At 44.3% G+C, this 18,917-nt stretch overlaps 1 protein-coding gene across 3 annotated transcripts in view; it reads right to left on the reverse strand.

Annotated features, from left to right (window-relative positions):
* LOC135879123 (mucin-5AC-like) overlaps window positions 1-15,179 on the reverse strand; it is a 29,873-nt gene extending 14,694 nt beyond the window's left edge. For 2 of the 3 annotated variants that reach the window (XM_065404977.1, XM_065404975.1), the window contains exon 1: window positions 14,991-15,179. In XM_065404977.1, coding sequence (XP_065261049.1) covers window positions 14,991-15,036 — 46 coding nt within the window. In that variant the 5' untranslated portion in view covers window positions 15,037-15,179. Of the gene's footprint in view, window positions 1-13,923; window positions 14,041-14,990 lie in introns of all 3 variants that reach the window. The other variant, XM_065404976.1, reaches the window with a different exon arrangement.
* Window positions 15,180-18,917: the final 3,738 nt, after the last annotated feature.

An 18,917-nucleotide genomic window follows, 5' to 3' on the forward strand; every position in this document is an offset into this window, starting at 1 on the left:
CACATGTGCTATGTAATGTGAATAGTGTTTTTCACCATGAAAGAGTATAAGCATTGTTCTGTAAAATGTATCAGTTTAAAAACTTCTCTCCTTTCTTTCAACCCTCCCTCCAGCAGCTGCAAATTTTTCAAGCCTCCCTCCTCCGTCCCGAAGGCTATCTCAGATAAGGCGGCGTAGAAAGAGGACGCGAGACGACATGTTCACAGAAATAATGGAATCCACCCGCAATGAAAGAGCTCATTTGAATGAGTGGAAGGACACTGTATCTAAATTTAGGAAAGATGCCAGTGAACGTGAGGTCTTGAGGGACGCTCGAGATGAGAGGTGGCAGGCTGCAACGCTGGGGCTGCTGCGTGAGCAAACGGACATGCTCCGGCGTCTGGTGGAGCTTCAGGAACAGCAGCAGGAGGATGACAGAGTGCCGCTGCAGCCGCTGTATAACCTCCCTCCCCCCTCACCATGTTCCATATCCCCCTCACCCAGACGTGTAAGAACGCGGGGGGGGGGGAGGCTCCGTGCACCCTCCCACTCCACCCCAATGGACAGCCCAACCAAAAGGCTGTCATTATATTGAATTTATTCAGTGGCCTTTTACTTCCCTCCTATCCTCCTCCCAAACCTCACCCAGATTACCTTCTTGGTTCTCTCCCTATGTTTATAATCACTTAATAAAGAATACATGATTTTTAAACGATAGTGACTTTATTTCCTTTGAAAGAAAGCTGGGGGAAGGGGGAGGGTGGGTTGCTTACAGAGAATGAATGAGTCAATAAAGGGGGCTGGTTTTCATGAAGGGAGAAACAAACAGAAATTTCACACTGTAGCCTGGCCAGTCATGAAACTGGTTTTCAGAGCTTCTCTGATGCACAGCGCTTCCTGGTGTGTTCTTCTAATCGCCCTGGTGTCTGGCTGCGCGTAATCAGCAGCCAGGCGATTTGCCTCAGCCTCCCACCCTGCCATAAAGGTCTCCCCCTTACTTTCACAGAGATTGTGGAGCACACAGCAAGCAGAAATAACAGTGGGGAGATTTCTTTGGCTGAGGTCAGAGCGAGTTAGTAGCGATCGCCAGCGACCTTTTAAATGGCCAAATGCACATTCTACCACCATTCTGCACTTGCTCAGCCTGTAGTTAAACAGCTCCTGACTCCTGTCCAGGCTGCCTGTGTATGGCTTCATGAGCCATGGCATTAAGGGGTAGGCTGGGTCTCCAAGAATAACTATTGGCATTTCAACATCCCCAACGGTCATTTTCTGGTCCGGGAAGTAAGTCCCTTGCTGCAGCCCTTTAAACAGAGTAGTGTTCCTGAAGACGCGAGCATCATGAACCCTTCCCGGCCAGCCCGCGTTGATGTTGGTGAAACGTCCCTTGTGATCCACAAGTGCTTGCAGCACCATTGAAAAGTACCCCTTGCGGTTTATGTACTGGGTACCCTGGTGCTCCGGTGCCAAGATAGGGATGTGGGTTCCATCTATCACCCCACCACAGTTAGGGAATCCCATTGCAGCAAAGCCATCCACTATGACCTGCACATCTCCCAGAGTCACTAGCTTGTGTAGCAGCACCTCAGTGATTGCTTTGGCTACTTGCATCACAGCAGCCCCCACAGTAGATTTGCCCACTCCAAATTGATTCCCGACTGACCGATAGCTGTCTGGCGTTGCAAGCTTCCACAGGGCTATTGCCACTCACTTCTCAACTGTGAGGGCTGCTCTCATCCTGGTATTCTGGCGCTTCAGGGCAGGGGAAAGCAAGTCACAAAGTTCCATGAAAGTGCCCTTACGCATGCGAAAGTTCCGCAGCCACTGGGAATCGTCCCACACCTGCAACACTATGCAGTCCCACCAGTCTGTGCTTGTTTCCCGGGCCCAGAATCGGCGTTCCATGCCTATAACCTGCCCCATTAACAGCATGATCTCCAAAGCACTGGGTCCCGCGGTTCGATAGAATTCCATGTCCATATCCTCATCACTCTCGTCGCCGCGCTGCTGTAGCCTGCTCCTCGCCGCCTGGTTTTCCAGGTTCTTGTTCAGCATAAACTGCACGATAAGGCGCGAGGTATTTACAATGTTCATGACTGCTGTCTTGAGTTGAGCGGGCTCCATGCTTGCCGTGGTATGGCGTCTGCACTGTTCACCCAGGAAAAAGGCGCGAAACGGTTGTCTGCCGTTGCTTCCTGGAGAGGGGGGAGGATATGCCCAGAACCACCCGCGACAATGTTTTTGGCCCCATCATGCATTGGGATCTCAACCCAGAATTCCAATGGGCGGAGGAGACTGCGGGAACTATGGGATAGCTGTGGGATAGCTACCCACAGTGCAACGCTCCAGAAATCGATGCTAGCCCCGGTACATGGACGCACACCGCCGAATTAATGTGCTTAGTGTGGCCGCAAACAATCGAATTTATACAATCTGTTTCCCAAATTCGAATTATATAAATTCGGATTAATCCCGTAGTGTAGACATACTCAGAGAGAGAACAAAAAACATAATGAGGGAAAAGAAGTAGAAAAAGAGTGTCGTGGTAAGTTATTATATTTTGTTATTGAAATGGCAGTCAAATATAAAAGATATTGTATAGGAAGACAAGTAAAACAATGCATATATAATGTACATCAAATACAATGTTATCTATAGTGAGTAATGCGATGAGAAAGATTCACCTGGCATCACTGCATGAAAAATTAAATCAATCTATGTTTGAAATAGTTAAATGTCTACCTGGGGTGAAATCCTGCCCCTAGTAAAGTCAACAGGAGTTTTGTCATTGATGATCTTCAACTGTCGCCATGTATTTTACTTATAAACATGATAAAAACTTATTTGGTTAAACTCTCTTATTTAAAAGAGAACTGGATAAATTCATGGAGGTTAAGTCCATTAATGGCTATTAGCCATGATGGGTAAGGAATGGTGTCCCTAGCCTCTGTTTGTCAGAGGGTGGAGATGGATGGCAGGAGAGAGATCACTTGATCATTACCTGTTAGGTTCACTCCCTCTGGGGCACCTGGCATTGGCCACTGTCGGTAGACAGGATACTGGGCTAGATGGACCTTTGGTCTGACCCAGTACGGCCATTCTTATGTTCTTATGTAATGTCTTCCTCCACCTTCTGCCACAACCAGCAGATCTGCATTGATATAGGCAGAAGCACAGGCTGGCCCCTTTTGAAGGCTGTAGCTGGAGCCCATCTGCCTTACTGTCTCCAAGAAGCATTGTGCCCCAGCACCGCTAGACCCAGCTATATGCTATGGTGCCAGCATGACTTAGGCACCTAAAGCGGCAGATCAGTGCCTAAATACCTTTGATCTGGACCTCTGGGCCTCAGATCCCCATCTCTAAACTGGGGAACTTTTTATCTTAGATACTATGGTAATAGGCAGCAGTATAAAAACTAAGTGCCTACCACGTAAAATCAATAGCCATAACAAAGCCCTGATAGATTTCATGGAGTCATTGACACTTCTCCCTTTTGGGGGTCAAAACTGCTTGGGACAGAATTTTTTATTTTGATTGGTAGGGATTAAGAGTACATAAGGGGATTGGTGTTGTGAGCATTCTTATTCATAGATTCTAAGGCCAGAAGGGACAACTGTGATCATCTAGTCCAGGGGTTCTCAAACCGAGGGTCGGGACCCCTCAGGGGGTTGTGAGGTTATTACATGGGGGGGGATCATAGCTGCCAGCCTCCACCGCAAACCCCGCTTTGTCTCTAGCATTTATAATGGTGTTAAATATATAAACAAGTGTTTTTAATTTATAAGGGGGGTTGCACTCAGAGGCTTGCTATGTGAAAGGGGTCACCAGTACAATAGTTTGAGAACCACTGATCCAGTCTGATCTCCTGTGTAACACAGGCCTTAGAATTTCCCCCTTCCCCCCAAAAAAATCCTTTTGAACTAAAACATAACTTTTTAAAAACATCCAGTCTTAATTTTAAAAATTGCCAGTGATGGAGAATCCTCCACAGCCTTTGCAAAATTGTTCCAATGGTTAATTACCCTCACTGCTAAAAATGTACACCCTATTCCAGTCTGAATTTTTATAACTTCAGCTTCCGATCATTAGATCTTATTATACCTTTGTCTGCTAGATTGGAGATCCCATTATCAAATATTTGTTCCCTACATATGTTCTTATAGACTGTGATCAAGCACTTTCTTGGTGGAAAGACTTTTTCAAAGAGCGAGCATTTGCTGTATTTCCTAAAGACAGACACTGGAGTTACCTGATCTCCCTGGGTAATGACACTTCCCTACCTCACAGGAATGTTGTGAGAAAAAACACATAGAAGATTCTAAGATGCTCAGATACTATGGTAATAAGTGTCATACAAACACCATAGATCGATAGCTTAAACATAGTGGGCTTTTTCCTTGCCTTCCTCCTCCTTTTGTTGTTTAGGAGTGGGCATGTCCTTTGTGACTCTGTTATAGTATGTTTAGTGGCATCCATCCTGAGTCTACGGATTTTAGTTTAGTTTTAGACTTTAGAGTTTTTTTAATTAGTTTCCCCACTGTTTTTTTAAAATCCTCCTTTCTAGACTTTGATGTTACAGTGCTAGTTTTTGGTAGGATTCTTCCCCCGGAGGATATCAAACTGTTCCACAGGCTTCAGTTGTCATTTAGTTTTTGTTGTGCTGTTTTGTTTTAACATGGATTCTCTGAAACAAAACCCAGACTGAACCCAGGTCTCCCCCTCTGCAATTTAATTGCCTTTGCAGCTTTTGGAAGAAGCATGTTTCCTATGGAAATCCATTCCAATGAATTTAACAACCAAATGCTCAAGAAACTTGCAGAAGCACTGCACAGATTTATTTACAGACAGTCACATGACTGAGGGAACCAGAAAGAGTGGAAGGGAGAGAGAATATAGTGCCCTTGTTAAAACAAATTAATTAGTTTAATATAGGATGTGGGTGAAATTCCTCTCTGGGCAAAGAGCCAGCAACAGAAGGCCTCAAATTAGGGCATATGTAGGACTTCAATAGCGCATAGGTCTCATGCTGGCCCTTTGCACAAGGTGGTGCTCATTCTGTATGAGGAGAGAACAGAAAGCAATGAGCATTCCCCTTACTAAAAATATGCCATTCTTAGACACTATCCTCACTCCAAAAATTTTATGATCTATGTCTGTATATGTACAGAATCTATCATAGCAAGGACCAAGCCTGATAGGCATCTCTGTGAGCTATTATAATATAAATATTAAATAAGAAGAACATTCAGACAACAGACTGGTACATCAGTTAGCTGTAAAGGTGTTAAGTTATTGGTGTCTGCATTTAATAATTAAAGTTACAGCACTCTTCAGATAAATAGTGTATGTTCTCTAAGGCCTGGTCTACACTAGGAGTTTATATCGAATTTAGCGCCGTTACATCGAATTAACCCCGCACCCGTCCACACCACGAAGCTATTTAATTCGACATAGAGCTGTCTTAAATTCGACTTCTGTACTCCTCGAAAACGAGAGGAGTAGCGCTAAATTCGAAATGGCAATATCGAATTAGGCTAGGTGTGGATGGAAATCGACGGTAATAGCTCCGGGAGCTATCCCACAGTGCACCACTCTGTTGACGCTCTGGACAGCACTTCGAGCTCGGATGCTCTGACCAGCCACACAGGAAAAGCCCCGGGAAAATTTGAATTCCTTTTCCTGTCTGGGCAGTTTGAATCTCATTTTCTGTTTGGACAGCGTGGAGAGCTCAGCAGCACTGGCAACGATGCAGAGCTCTCCAGCAGAGATGGCCGTGCAATCTAATAGAAAGAGGGCCCCAGCATGGACTGATCGGGAAGTCTTGGATCTCATCGCTGTGTGGGGCGATGAGTCCGTGCTTTCAGAGCTGCGCTCCAAAAGAAGGAATGCAAAGATCTACGAGAAGATCTCTAAAGCCATGGCAGAGAGAGGATACAGCCGGGATGCAACGCAGTGCCGCGTGAAAATCAAGGAGCTGAGACAAGGCTACCAAAAAACCAAAGAGGCAAACCGACGCTCCGGATCCCAGCCCCACACATCACGTTTCTACGAGGCACTGCATTCCATCCTAGGTGCGGCCGCCACCACTACCCCACCAGTGACCGTGGACTCAGAGGATGGGATACTGTCCACGGCCGGTTCCTCGTCGGAAATGTTAGCGGACGGGGAAGATGAGGAAGGAGATGAGGAGGACGAGGCAGTCGACAGCGCTTGCACCACTGATTTCCCCGACAGCCAGGAGCTCTTCATCACCCTTACCGAGATCCCCTACCAACCATCCACAGCCGTTACCCCGGACACCGAATCAGGGGAAGGATCAAGCAGTGAGTGCTTTAAACATCTAAACATGTAATTTTAACATAACTGGTCCACCGTGGTAACACACGTTCCCACGCCATGAGTCCAGTAAGTAGTCTGGGATCATGGCACGGCACAGCATGGCGGCATACGGCCCTGGCCTCTGCATGGTCTCCCGAAGCATTCTTCCCCTCTCGCTCTCCGAGATCCTCATTAGAGTTATATCGCACATGACGCCCTGCTTTAAATTAGGGAGGGGAATGTTAGTATTGGGACTGCTTTACAGCCACGCGGTGGAGGCGGCAGAGGGGCAGCATACAGTGATCTTTCCCGGGGACAGCCGCGAGGTGGTGGGACAGGGGCAGAGCTCATGCTTCCCTGATTGCTGCCAGCAGAGAGTGGCCTTGCATTCAGTGCGAAAGGAGCCCAGTGCTACTATTACATTTTTAAGCTGCCACAAGTCTACGGCTTACCATGTTTTCCTGCAACAAAAGTAGAGGTGTCCTGCCACGCTTCTCTGATCGCAACTGCAAGACCCCAGGCACTGAAGGCGAGGGCCGAAAATTCGACCTTGTCCTGTGTGCGCATGTGAAAGGTCCAGTGCATGGTGTTGTTCACAGAGAAAGACTATGTTCTTTGTTAGCAACTTCATTTATCTGTCTCAGGAATTTACTCCCTTTTTCCCATTCCCACAGACACATCTGCGACTGTCTCCCAACCCAGCCTGGCATCACACTCCCAGAGGCTAGCGCAGATTAGGAGAAGGAAGAGAAAGACGCGTGAAGACATGTTTTATGAACTTATGGAGTGCTCACGAGAGCAGGCAGCCCAGACGACACAGTGGAGGGAGAACTTGTCACAAATGCACAGAGCAGTCATGGAACGGGAGGAGAGGTGGCGCCAGGAGGACCAGCAGGCTACTCGAACCCTGCTTGGACTAATGAGGGAGCAAACGGAGACGCTCCGGCGCCTAGTGGATGTTCTGCAAGACCGGAGGCAGGAGGACAGAGCCCTGCTGCTGTCTATCTCTAACCGCCCTCCCCCGCCACCAAGTCCCACACCCCCCTCACCAAAAGTCCAAAGAAGGAGGGGCGGCAAGGGCCGTTAAAACTTTCAGTCGGCCCCTGCACACTGCTGCAGCAATGGAAGGCTCTCGTTCCAAAGTTTGAAAAGCCCTTTCCTACCCATCTCACAATAGCCCACGTCCAAGTTTCCTCCCCCCCTTTTCATGTGCGGTTCATAATAAAACATCTGTTTCTGTTAAGTACTGTTTCCGAGAGTGTCTTTTAGAGGGGATTCTGTCTGAAGGGGGGGAAGGGGTTTGTTACTTGGACAGGACAGTCACCTGTAGCAGGCTACAGAGGCGGGGGCAGGTCCAGCATCAGGACACATACACAGTACAGTCACCAGTTACCCTGGTCAGTCTGGGAGGCGGTTTTCATGTTCTGGGGTGCGAGGGGGTTGATCTGTGACTTTGTGGCGGGGGAGGGCAGTTACAGATCTTCTGCCGCGGTCCTTATCCTGGATCACAGAGCCACGCAGCAGGGGATCTGTTACCCTCCGCCCCCTGCCAGAAAGTCACTTGGCCGACACATACATGCAGTCCCGCCCAGGACTGCTGGCAGGCTGCGTTGAAACAACCAATCCAGCACTGCGGAGCCTGTCATTCCCGGAGTTTAGAAGCATCATTTGCATCAAAACAATAAACCAGCCCCCCACCACAGTCTGCGTCCCCGGTTTAAAACATTCCCGCGAAAACAGTAAGAAAGAGAACCTTGTTCAGTAACAAAACGGAACAGATTTTATTTGTTGGGAAGGTGGGGAAGGGGGTATGTAACTTGGAAGGATAGTCAACAGTAACTGGGTAAAGAAACGGGGGCAGGTTCAGTATCTGTGTCCACAAAGTGAACAGTCACTGGAGACCCTGCTCAGTCAGGAACCTGGCTTTCAAAGCCTCCCTGATGCACAGCGCGTCCCGCTGGGATCTTCTAATCGCCCGGCTGTCTGGCTGGACGTAATCAGAAGCCAGGCTATTTGCCTCAAGCTCCCACCCCGCCATAAAGGTCTCCCCCTTGCTCTCACACAAATTGTGGAGCACACAGCAAGCAGCTATCACAATGGGGATATTGGTCTCGCTGAGATCACAGCGAGTGAGTAGGCTTCTCCATCTCCCCTTGAGACGGCCAAAAGCACACTCCACCACCATTCTGCACTTGCTGAGCCGGTAGTTGAATAGTTCTTTCCCTGAGTCCAGTGCGCCAGTGTAGGGCTTCATGAGCCAGGGCATTAGCGGGTATGCAGGGTCCCCGAGGATGACTGTAGGCATCTCCACATCCCCAACAGTTACTTTGTGGTCCGGGAAGTAAAGACCTTCCTGCAGCCGTCTATACAGACCAGAGTTCCTGAACACCCTAGCGTCATGAACCTTGCCAGGCCATCCAACGTAGATATTGGTAAAACGTCCCCGATGGTCCACCAGTGCTTGCAGCACCATGGAAAAGTACCCCTTTCTGTTGATGTACTGGCTGGCCTGTTGGTCCGGTGCCAGGATAGGGATGTGAGTCCCATCTATAGCCCCACCGCAGTTTGGGAATCCCATCTCGGCAAAGCCATCTCTGATGAGCTCCACGTTTCCCAGGGTCACTACCTTAGATAGCAGTAGCTTGACGATTGCCCTGGCTACTTGCATAACAGCAACCCCCACGGTAGACTTGCCCACACCAAAGTGGTTAGCGACGGACCGGTAGCTGTCTGGCGTTGCGAGCTTCCAGAGGGCTATGGCCACTCGCTTCTGGACAGTCAGGGCTGCCCGCATCCGGGTGTCCTTTCGCTTCAGGGCAGGGGACAGCAACTCACACAGTTCGAGGAAAGTCCCCTTCCGCATGCGAAAGTTGCGCAGCCACTGGGATTCATCCCAGACCTGCAGCACTATGTGGTCCCACCATTCTGTGCTTGTTTCACGGGCCCAGAATCGCCGTTCAACAGTATCAACAAGACCCAGTGACAGCGAGATGTCCTGGGCGCTGGGTCTCATGTTCTCAGAGAGGTCGGAGCTAGTGTCCGACTTCATGCCGTCACGGTGGTGCCGTAGCCTCCTCTCATGATTGATCTGCAGCTGCCTCTGGTACAGGTGGAGGAGAAGCTGCGAGGCGTTGAGAACTGCCACAACTGCAGCGATGGTCGCAGCGGGATCCATGCTCGCACTGCTGTGGCGTCCGCGCTGTCAGTAATCAGAAAAGCGCGCGAACTGATTTCCCACCGGCGCTTTCAGGGAGGGAGGGAGGGAGGGCGTGAGTGACGGACGGATGACGACAGGCGCCCAAAAGCACCCTCGACACATTTTTTTACCCAGAAGGCATTTGGGGCTCGACCCAGAATTCCAATGGGCAGCGGGGACTGCGGGAACTGTGGGATAGCTGCCCACAGTGCACCGCTTCCAATGTCGACGCTTGCCCCGTTAGTGTGGACTCACAAAGTCTCACAAAGTCGAATTACTGTCCTTAGTGTGGACACACACGTTCGACTTAGTAATATCGATTCCACATAGTCGAATTAACTAAAATCGAAGTACTCTCGTAGTGTAGACAAGGCCTAAGTCTGGGCTACTCTTTCAGAGTGAATTTCACCCCAGTGCAGAGGGCCAGCAAAAGGCCAACACCCCACTTAAGTGCCACCTAAGGCATATTTAGAAGATCAAAGTGGTGCATAGGCAGTGTGCTGACCTTCGGGCCCTCTTGGTGCAAATTCAACAAGAGAACAGTGCTTTATTTACTCTGGAAACATTACCTTAAAACCAAATGTCTAGAAATGGTAGATTCTCGTAAGAATTGCCATACTGAGTCAGATCAATGGTCCATCTAGCCCCGTATCCTGCCTATGACAGTGGCCAGTACCAAAGCTTCAGGGAGAGTATACAGAACAGGGCAGTTGAATGATAACCCCCGTCTCCTCCCGTCTTCTGGCAGTCAGAGATTTAAGTTCTTCCCAAGCTTGGGGTTGCATCCTTGACCATCTTGACCTATAGCCATTGATGGATCTATTTCCATGAATTTATCTAGTTCTTTTTTGAAGCCAGTTATACTTTTGGCCATCTCAACAACACATGGTAATGGGTTCCACAGGTTAACTGTGTGTTATGTGAAAAAGTACTTCCTCTTGTTTGTATTAAACCTGCATCTTATGAATTTCATCAGGTGACCCCTGGCTTTTGTATTGTGGGAAAGGGTAAATGACACTTCTCTTTTCACTTTTTCCACACCATTAATAATTTTATAGACCTCTGCCATATCCCGCCTTAGTCGTCTCTTTTCTAAGCTGAACGGCCCTAATTTTTTTAGTTTTGCCTCAAATGGAAGCCATTCCATACTCTCAATCATCTTTGTTGCCCTTTTCTGAACCTTTCCCAGTTCTTCTATGTCCTTTTTGAGATGGGGTGCCCAGAACTGCACACAGTATTCAAGGTGTGGATGCACAATGGATTTATATAGCGGTGTTATATTTTCTGTCTTATTTTCTATCCCTTTCCTTTAAATGAAGACTAGATCCCTTTCTAAAAGTTATGCTATATATCCAAGAGAAGTTATGATTACTAGGTGAGGTTCTAGTCTTTAACTCGACCTGTTAACGTGTAAAAACAGTAAAAACTTGTGTCTTCCCTAGAATTTTATCTCTCAAGTTAGTGAGCTCAAGTTAAGAACACATCTTTTTTCCTAATGAAAGCACAGCCTTAATGCTTCCCCTGATGGTAAGCAAGCAGAGTGGAAGAGAAGGAGATGGGCCTGAATGGAATAGTGAAGAAGGGTGAGGAATGCTGTGGGGGCTGAAAAGCAGGTTGCAGGGGCCAGAGGTGGGAAGAAGCAGAGGGGCAGGTGGTCAGGAGCTGATGAGGGTAGACAGGAGCAGAGGGAAGGGATCTGGAGGGGCATATATGCACCGAGAGGTAGTGGGTCAGGACCAGGGGGGGTCAGATAGGAGCAGAGAGGGGAAGGGAGAAGGAGTTGGGAGGGGAGCAGAAGATGAATCAGAGCTGTATAGTGAATGAAGCTGTTGTCTGTAACACCCTGGCCTCTTGTTGCAGAATTGGGAAGGTGAATGAAGCAGGAGATTACCAGAAGAGAAAAGATGGTCTCATAGCTAAGGAAGCTGAATACCACCCTAGAGAATTGGATTCTATCCCTGTCTTCCTATGTGATGCTCGAGAAGTCATTTAAACTAATTTTTTCACAGGTGGTCACTAATAGTGTGTTCCTCATTTTCTGGGTGCCCAATGTGACTCATGGGGTCTGATTTGCAGAAGTGCTGAGCACTTATGACCACAGCTGAAGTCAATGGGAGCGGTGCTTAGAACATATAAAGTGCTATATAATGCTAAGTACTTTGAAAAATCAAGTCCTAGGTATCTCAAGCTGGGGACCCAAAATTGGTGGGTACTTGACAATTTTGGCCTTAATCGCTCAGTTCCCCATGTGTAAAACAGGGGTATTAATCTCACAGGGGTGTTGTGAAAATAAATTCACGCTGATACTATAATGATGAGTACCACAGAAAAGTCCCTATGGAAATTCATTTTGTGCTCAGTGCAGGCTTTGAATGGAGTGCATTTAAATAATGGCCACACATTCAATGAAGACGATGAAAAGAAATATTGCGTAACTTCTCATTCACTAAATGAGGTAGGGGGAAAAGGGTATGTTATCATGTAATTAAATTAAATTAAGGTTGCGCAGGTAACCTGAACTCTGGTATTTCCTAATTTTTGAGTGCTTGACATTACAATTTTAATGCTCCTTTAATATAGTTTTTTGGATGTAATTTAAAATATATTGATGTATATCACATATTGGCATAGCATTGAGTTTAAATATTGGGGAGAGCTTTGTTACATTTTAGCATGCTTCAGTCATGGCAATATCTCTGAATTATATGTGCAGTGCATTATTACAAACTAATGGAAAATTAAGCAATAAGACAAAACAGTGTCTGGTATCTAGCCATCATTGTGGTAATATCACAACTTGATACTGCAAGTTATCTTAGTTCACTTCCACTCTTTGTACATAATAAATTACATCTTTTTCCACTTTTATTGTAAACATTGCAAACATTGGAGCTATTGACAAGTATTGCCATGTTTGGGGAAATTCAGGGACCACAATCAGATTCCTGTTTTGGTGCATGTCACTTCTAAAGCTAAGTAAGTACTCAAAATATTTCTCACAAATTAATAATAGTTTACATTCATCTAGTACTTTTCATGTGGTGAGTTTCTTAAATACTGTAGTCATAGGTGCTATAGAAACCTCTGAGACAGTTACAGTAGATTAGCTAGAACTCAAAGACTTTAAAAAAGTTGGGCAAACGTCATTACTCCATTTTATGATGGTGTAATTAACGGAGAAGGTCTATGTGCCATGCTTATCACTGTAGTAGTTGAGGGATTGATTTTTCTCTTATTTACACAAGTTTAAATCTCCATTGGAGTCAGTGGAGCTAAACTGGTATAAGGAAGTTGATAATCAGGCCCAGACAGAAAGTTTAAATGACTTGTCCAAGGCAACAAAGTCATTCAGTGGCAGAAGTTCAGAACAGAACTCTGCCAGTCAGTTACAGAATGAAATAACAAATATACATTTTTAAATAAAATCTTAGGTACATTTAGGTTTACTTCTCAATATTCTGACATCAAAATTACTACTAGAGTGTAGCCAAGGTGCTATTTCCATTAATAAGGCTAGGTAACATACTTTTCACCTCTACTGGGGAAAATGTGCAAGAAAACAACGTGAAAGTGATTTCTAGAAGGAAAAATTCCCATTGGACAATACATTACAGGCTTTTTGTGGTGCTGGGTTTTTTTATGAATCTTGTCAATTTCTCCATTTTAGTGTCACCCTCCCAAACCAGAAGCATTGACTCCAACATGGGAATCTGACAGAGGGCAGTGATTCCAGTTAATGCACTCAACTTCTGAGATAAAGTGACTGATGAAATATACATGTGCCACAGAAGACAGCTTAGTTTATTTCTCACCCATTTGGTGGAACAGAGAAAAATTATGTTAGTATATGTACAATATAATTAGGAAACATTGGTTAATGTACAATACCCCTTTCCCCAAATCTTTCTACACTTTCAAACATATGATTACATTCAGAACTGTTCTCCTTTGTCAATAAGTACTGTATAACTTTTTTCATGACAAAAACAAAACAAAAAGCCTCAAACCCATTAATATGACTTTTTAATGGATACCAGTGTGATGGAAGGGAAGGAATTTTGTAAATTGCTGCAACATTATGTGGATGCATCTTAAAAATATTTAAGTCGTGATATTAAAAACAAAACAAACCATGCTTTATGGCGGTAAGTGAAGTCCCACACATGAATTATACATTCTGAAATGGCTTATGGGGCTAGGTTGTTGCAGCAAAGTTTCTTGGATAGACAGTTAAGTAAAAAAAATAGCATCCTCTAGTGTACATGCTAATCAACTCCTATTGCCTTGCCTGAGATGTCTTCCCATTTAGAAAGTTCTTCCTGAGCTATTTCAGGATCCTCAGATATCACATTTATAACTCACAGAGTTAATCAAAAGGTGACCACAGTGGTGTGTCTATGAGATTGCAATAAGGGAAGGCAAGGACTTACCTCCCTAGTTGAGATACCAGATAACAGTTGTGGATCTCCAGATTCAGAATATGCTACACCCATTTGCAGTCTGTTTATGTTGTTCAGTAGTTAGAGCAAAATATTGTCCTGTCAGTGCTGCAAAGGAGGGTAAGAGTGCTGGCACACACATCTTGTTTCACAAGTATCCTGCTAGCCAGAACACAATTCCATGGGGTAGTCCTGAAGGAGGTGTAATTGGGTGCACCTGCCTACTCCTTTGAAAAGGAACAGCATGAACTCTCAGCTAGCACGTGCTCGAGTGCAGTATGTGCACTAAAAAGGAGACCATATTCCCATGTGCTAGTCTGGTGCATCAGCCGGACACCCTCCCCTCCTAGCATCTATCAGAGGGCTAAGTAGAGTTCCTGCAATACTACTGCATTTGTAGGGTGAGGGAAGAGGTGGAAAGTAAGCTCCCTTTCCACCTCATATGCACCAACACAGCATATGGAAGGATCTTGCCCTATCAAATCAAGGAGGCAAAAACTTGATTAAAATTCAGGGGATAAAGGCTACTTAATTTTCAGTTGCACCAAATACAATCACGTTTTGAGCATTGCATTTAAAACTCTTTCATTAGACATGGCTTAGGGCAGGGCCACTGCCTCCCTCCTCCCCCCACCAAATACTCCTTGCAAACTCCCAAAATAGCAAGTCCTAATAACACCAGTAGTAAGGATGTTGGAAAAAGTCATGAAAGCTCACAAAGGGAGAGACCATGGTTTTTCACAGCAAGAGACTACAACTCCCACTACTGTGATCAACAGCACTTTGGGATTTACAATTTAGTGGGGGGGACAAAGCTCTTGGAACATGAAGACAAGTGCTTCATATCTAAATGACATGCACTTACTTATATATGCAGCAATAGTTCTAGTAATACAATATATTAATACATAGCAGTTAAACATCAGTATGTTATTGATATTTAACTCATATGTAATAGGGATCTAGGTATGTCTACATAAAATCAGGAGACAAGTTGAAGCAAAAGCGATTTGTAACTGACAAGAAAAGAAGTAAAAAGAACAAAAATGTTCACTCACCTGAAAATAATAGAATACAAGGAAGTATAGTTTTGCACATCTTCATTTCTAACCACAGAGAAAAACACCCAGAAAACAAACCAAAACTCCTTGCTTTGTTCCCTCCAACCAGCAAGCTATGTGTGATTCTATACCCACAGGCAACAGACTAAACTCGCTATCTCACTGCCCCTGTGGCTTCCTGAGGTTCTAATCAGCCAATAAGAAGCAGGCCAAGTAATAAATTATCTGCTGAAAATGGCTAACACATCATGCAGGATATGAAACTTTCAGAAGTCAATTTCATACACTGAATTTCAAAGTGAACTGTGCAGAGCCTATGAGAGTTATAAAGCTACCAACTGAATGGCAAAATCACATGTAAAAACAGGTTCTGAGCCGTGTAGTCATTTAGTAATGCTTAAATTATAAGGACCATATAATGATATTTAACACTTACCGAGTGATGTTTATCCATAGATCTCAAAGCACTTTATAATTATGGATATGTATAATTAGCCTCATTTTAAGGATGGGAAAACTGGGGCCCAAGGAGGTAAAATGTTTTGAAGATCATACAACAAGACAATTGCAGTCCCTTGCGCTAATCACTGGACCACAGTCCCTTCCAAAATATTCCGCATTTCATGAAAATAATTAATAGGTTCTTTTTTTAACTCTGTTATGATCTTGGCCTTCACAACATCCTCTGGCAAGGAGTTCCACAGGTTGTGTTGTGTGAAGAAATACTTCCTTTTATTTGTTTTAAACCTGCTGCCTATTAATTTCATTTGGTGACCCTTAGTTCTTGTGTTATGAGAAGTAGTAAACACTTCCTTATCTACTTTCTCTACACAAGTCATAATTTTATAGACCTCAATCATATCTCCCCTTAGCCGTCTCTTTTCCAAGCTGAAAAGTCCCAGTCTTATTAATCTCTCCTCATACGGAAGCCGTTCCATACCTCTAATAATTTTTGTTGCCATTTTCTGAACCTTTTCCAATTCCAATATATCTTTTTTGAGATGGGGCGACCACATCTGCACATAGTATTCAAGATGTGGGCATACCATGGATTTATATAGAGGCAACATGATATTTTTTGTCCTATTATCTATCCCTTTCTTAATTATTCCCAGCATTCTGTTCGCTTTTTTGACTGCCGCTGCACATTGAGTGGATATTTTCAGAGAACTATCCACAATGACTCCAAGATCTCTTGGGGGAAAGGGTACAAAAAAGTATTCAGTGCCATTAGGAACAACTACCAGTAAAAATGTGTGATGCAGGATTAGATGTTCCAAGAAATGTTCCTTCACGTCATTTCTGAAAATTGCACGTGAACTGTGCTGGAGACTCTTACTTGTGAGCTCCTGTTTTGGACTGATAAAGTGAGAGTGGATGAAAACAAACAGCTACAAAATGCAGAACAGAAAAGCAATTGTGTCTCAGTGATTATTTGGCGTCTCATAAAATGCTACCTCTACAGTATGTGATACTATTTAAGGGCCTCATCCTTCAAGTAATCATTACCACTTGCTAATTGGCAAAGTCCAGCCGAAGTCAGAACACGAACTAGGAGTCTCCTCCCACCAAGATTACTTTGCAGGATCTCATTCTTTACATGTACAATTTCATAAGAGATTCATGTATCAGAGTTACATGGAAAATTAGTGCAAAAATGCTAATGTTCATTAAATTTCTTACACATAAAACTTTCAAATATGTAAACTTCTATTGAGCAGTTACAAATCCTTATGTAAATAACTGGTCACAAGTGCAAGATGAATTAGAGGGTGTGTCTGACCTTGTATTCCTGGCATACTTAGGCCCCTATCCAGTAAAGCACTTGAGCATGTGCTTAACTTTAAGCACATAAGCAGTCCCATTGTAATCAACGTGGTTAATTATGGGTCAGACTGCAAGCCCCTTATTCCCACTCGTAAGAAGTTAGCCACACAAGTAGCATCCATTGTCTTCACTGGGACTATTCATGAAAGTAAATGTTCACCGGTGGGACTAACAGGGTCACAAATTGATCTGTGTGCCCAAAATTAAGCACATGCTTAAGTGATTTGTAGGATTTAGGGCCTTAGAGCTCCAGCTGATGTCATTGGGCATTTGTGATGGGCAGGGGATTCAGCAGGAGGAGGCTTGGTTTATAATAATCATAAAACTGGAAGCAAAACACATGACTGAAATGTGCACTTCATCCTGACACCAGTGTTGTCCCGTGTAAAGAACACGTGACCCCCGTACATGAGTGTATTGACTAAGCTAAAAGCAGGCACTGATCCTGAAAAGAAATCTGTGTGGAAGGACCCCTGTGTTCCTATGAATCTCTTTGCAGAAATGGGATAAATGAGGAGTTCAATAATGCATAAATCCACCTCATGCCTTTATTCCTATTCTTTCCTCACTAAGGAACCATGCCACTAAATAGTGGAAAGTGTCACCTTTGTCTGCATTGTTCCAGTGTGTAACTCTGGTTAACGAACAAACCTAGGTAAAACGAATCTGGGCAGGTCTGTGAATCCCAGCAGGCATTGTGATTCCAGTACTATCACATGATCAGAACTTTTCAATGGAGAACAAGCTTCTCTAGCATCCAAAATAACTATTGGTGCTCAACTGCTCTTTTTGTGTTGAGGTCATTTCTTTCAGGTCAGAACACCAGCTCTGCAGTGAGACATCCTGGCACATGTGTCTGTATTTTTTAAAATAAAACAGAGGACATTAGATAGTCATAACTCAACTATCTGCCTTCAGAGTCCTTGCATCTAGAGCATTATAAGTAATTATCTGCTTTTAAATAATAGCGGCAGATTTTTCAGACTAAGGAACCTAACACTGGGAACAAAGTTTGAAAATTTCAGCCACAGTTTAGTATATTGAGGTTAAATTTTTAAGTGCTAACATAACATGAGACATAGATCTATTTAGTATTTTTAAAATACCATCATTGAAATTTTCTGTTTAGACATAAGACAACAGCTAAAATATGAATGTACAAATAACTAAGTACATAAATTAGAAACCACTTTCATTTTAGTTTATATTTTGTTTATGCTTGATTTTAGATAACTACTGTGAAGCCAGTACACAAGACCACTCTTTTTAGGTAACCTCCTGTCTTAAGAGGCAGCTCCAAAACATCTGCAGATATAATGGGATATGTTCTGCTCAGGTTTTATTAGAAGACCGCCACAAGCTATTTTTGTTGCCCGAGTGGTCACTTAAAAAGGTTTTACTATAATTAAAATAAATGGCAATCAAATCATCCAGAAAATTTCCAGTATGCACTAAATCTATAGTTAATTAGTCTCCAGCAGGTTAGTGTTTTTTAACTTTATTACAGCTTAACAATTTCCCTATTGTGAACTTAGAAAACATCCAAATATAAATGAAGAGAGAAAACATAGGAATAAAATATGTATCCAAACATAGGGGAATACAGAAAAAGTGCAGAAAGACACAAAGAAGTAGGCTGTTCACTGAAGTTTAAATATAATAGAATCTCCAGTTGTAATGCTATGAAAGCCCTGGTATCCACAAAGATCAAAACTGTTTGTTGAGATAGTCTCCTGTGTAAGATGTTCATGCCCACTGTTCCATAACAAAAATCTCTCCCAGCAATTGGACACCATGGCCATGAGCAGCATTAATGGACATATGCTCCCTTTTTTGAGCCAGATTCCTTGGTGGGTCTGATGGCCTGTGTGAAATGAAACACTGATCCATATCACTGCATAGACTTTTTTGAGTCATTGCTTGTCACATCATCCCCTCCAGGAACATTTGGGGGCAGAATGGAATGCTCAGCAGGGGCATAGACATCTCTTCTTGCAGAGGCTGAGGATCCATGAGGGAAAATAAAACCAGTTTTTGTGGATCTCAGCATGTGTTTCCCCTAAAATACCCCTACCACACAGACAGAACAGCAGTCTA

This window comes from Emys orbicularis, chromosome 5 (assembly GCF_028017835.1).
Source record: "Emys orbicularis isolate rEmyOrb1 chromosome 5, rEmyOrb1.hap1, whole genome shotgun sequence".
Taxonomy (NCBI): Eukaryota; Metazoa; Chordata; order Testudines; family Emydidae; genus Emys; species Emys orbicularis.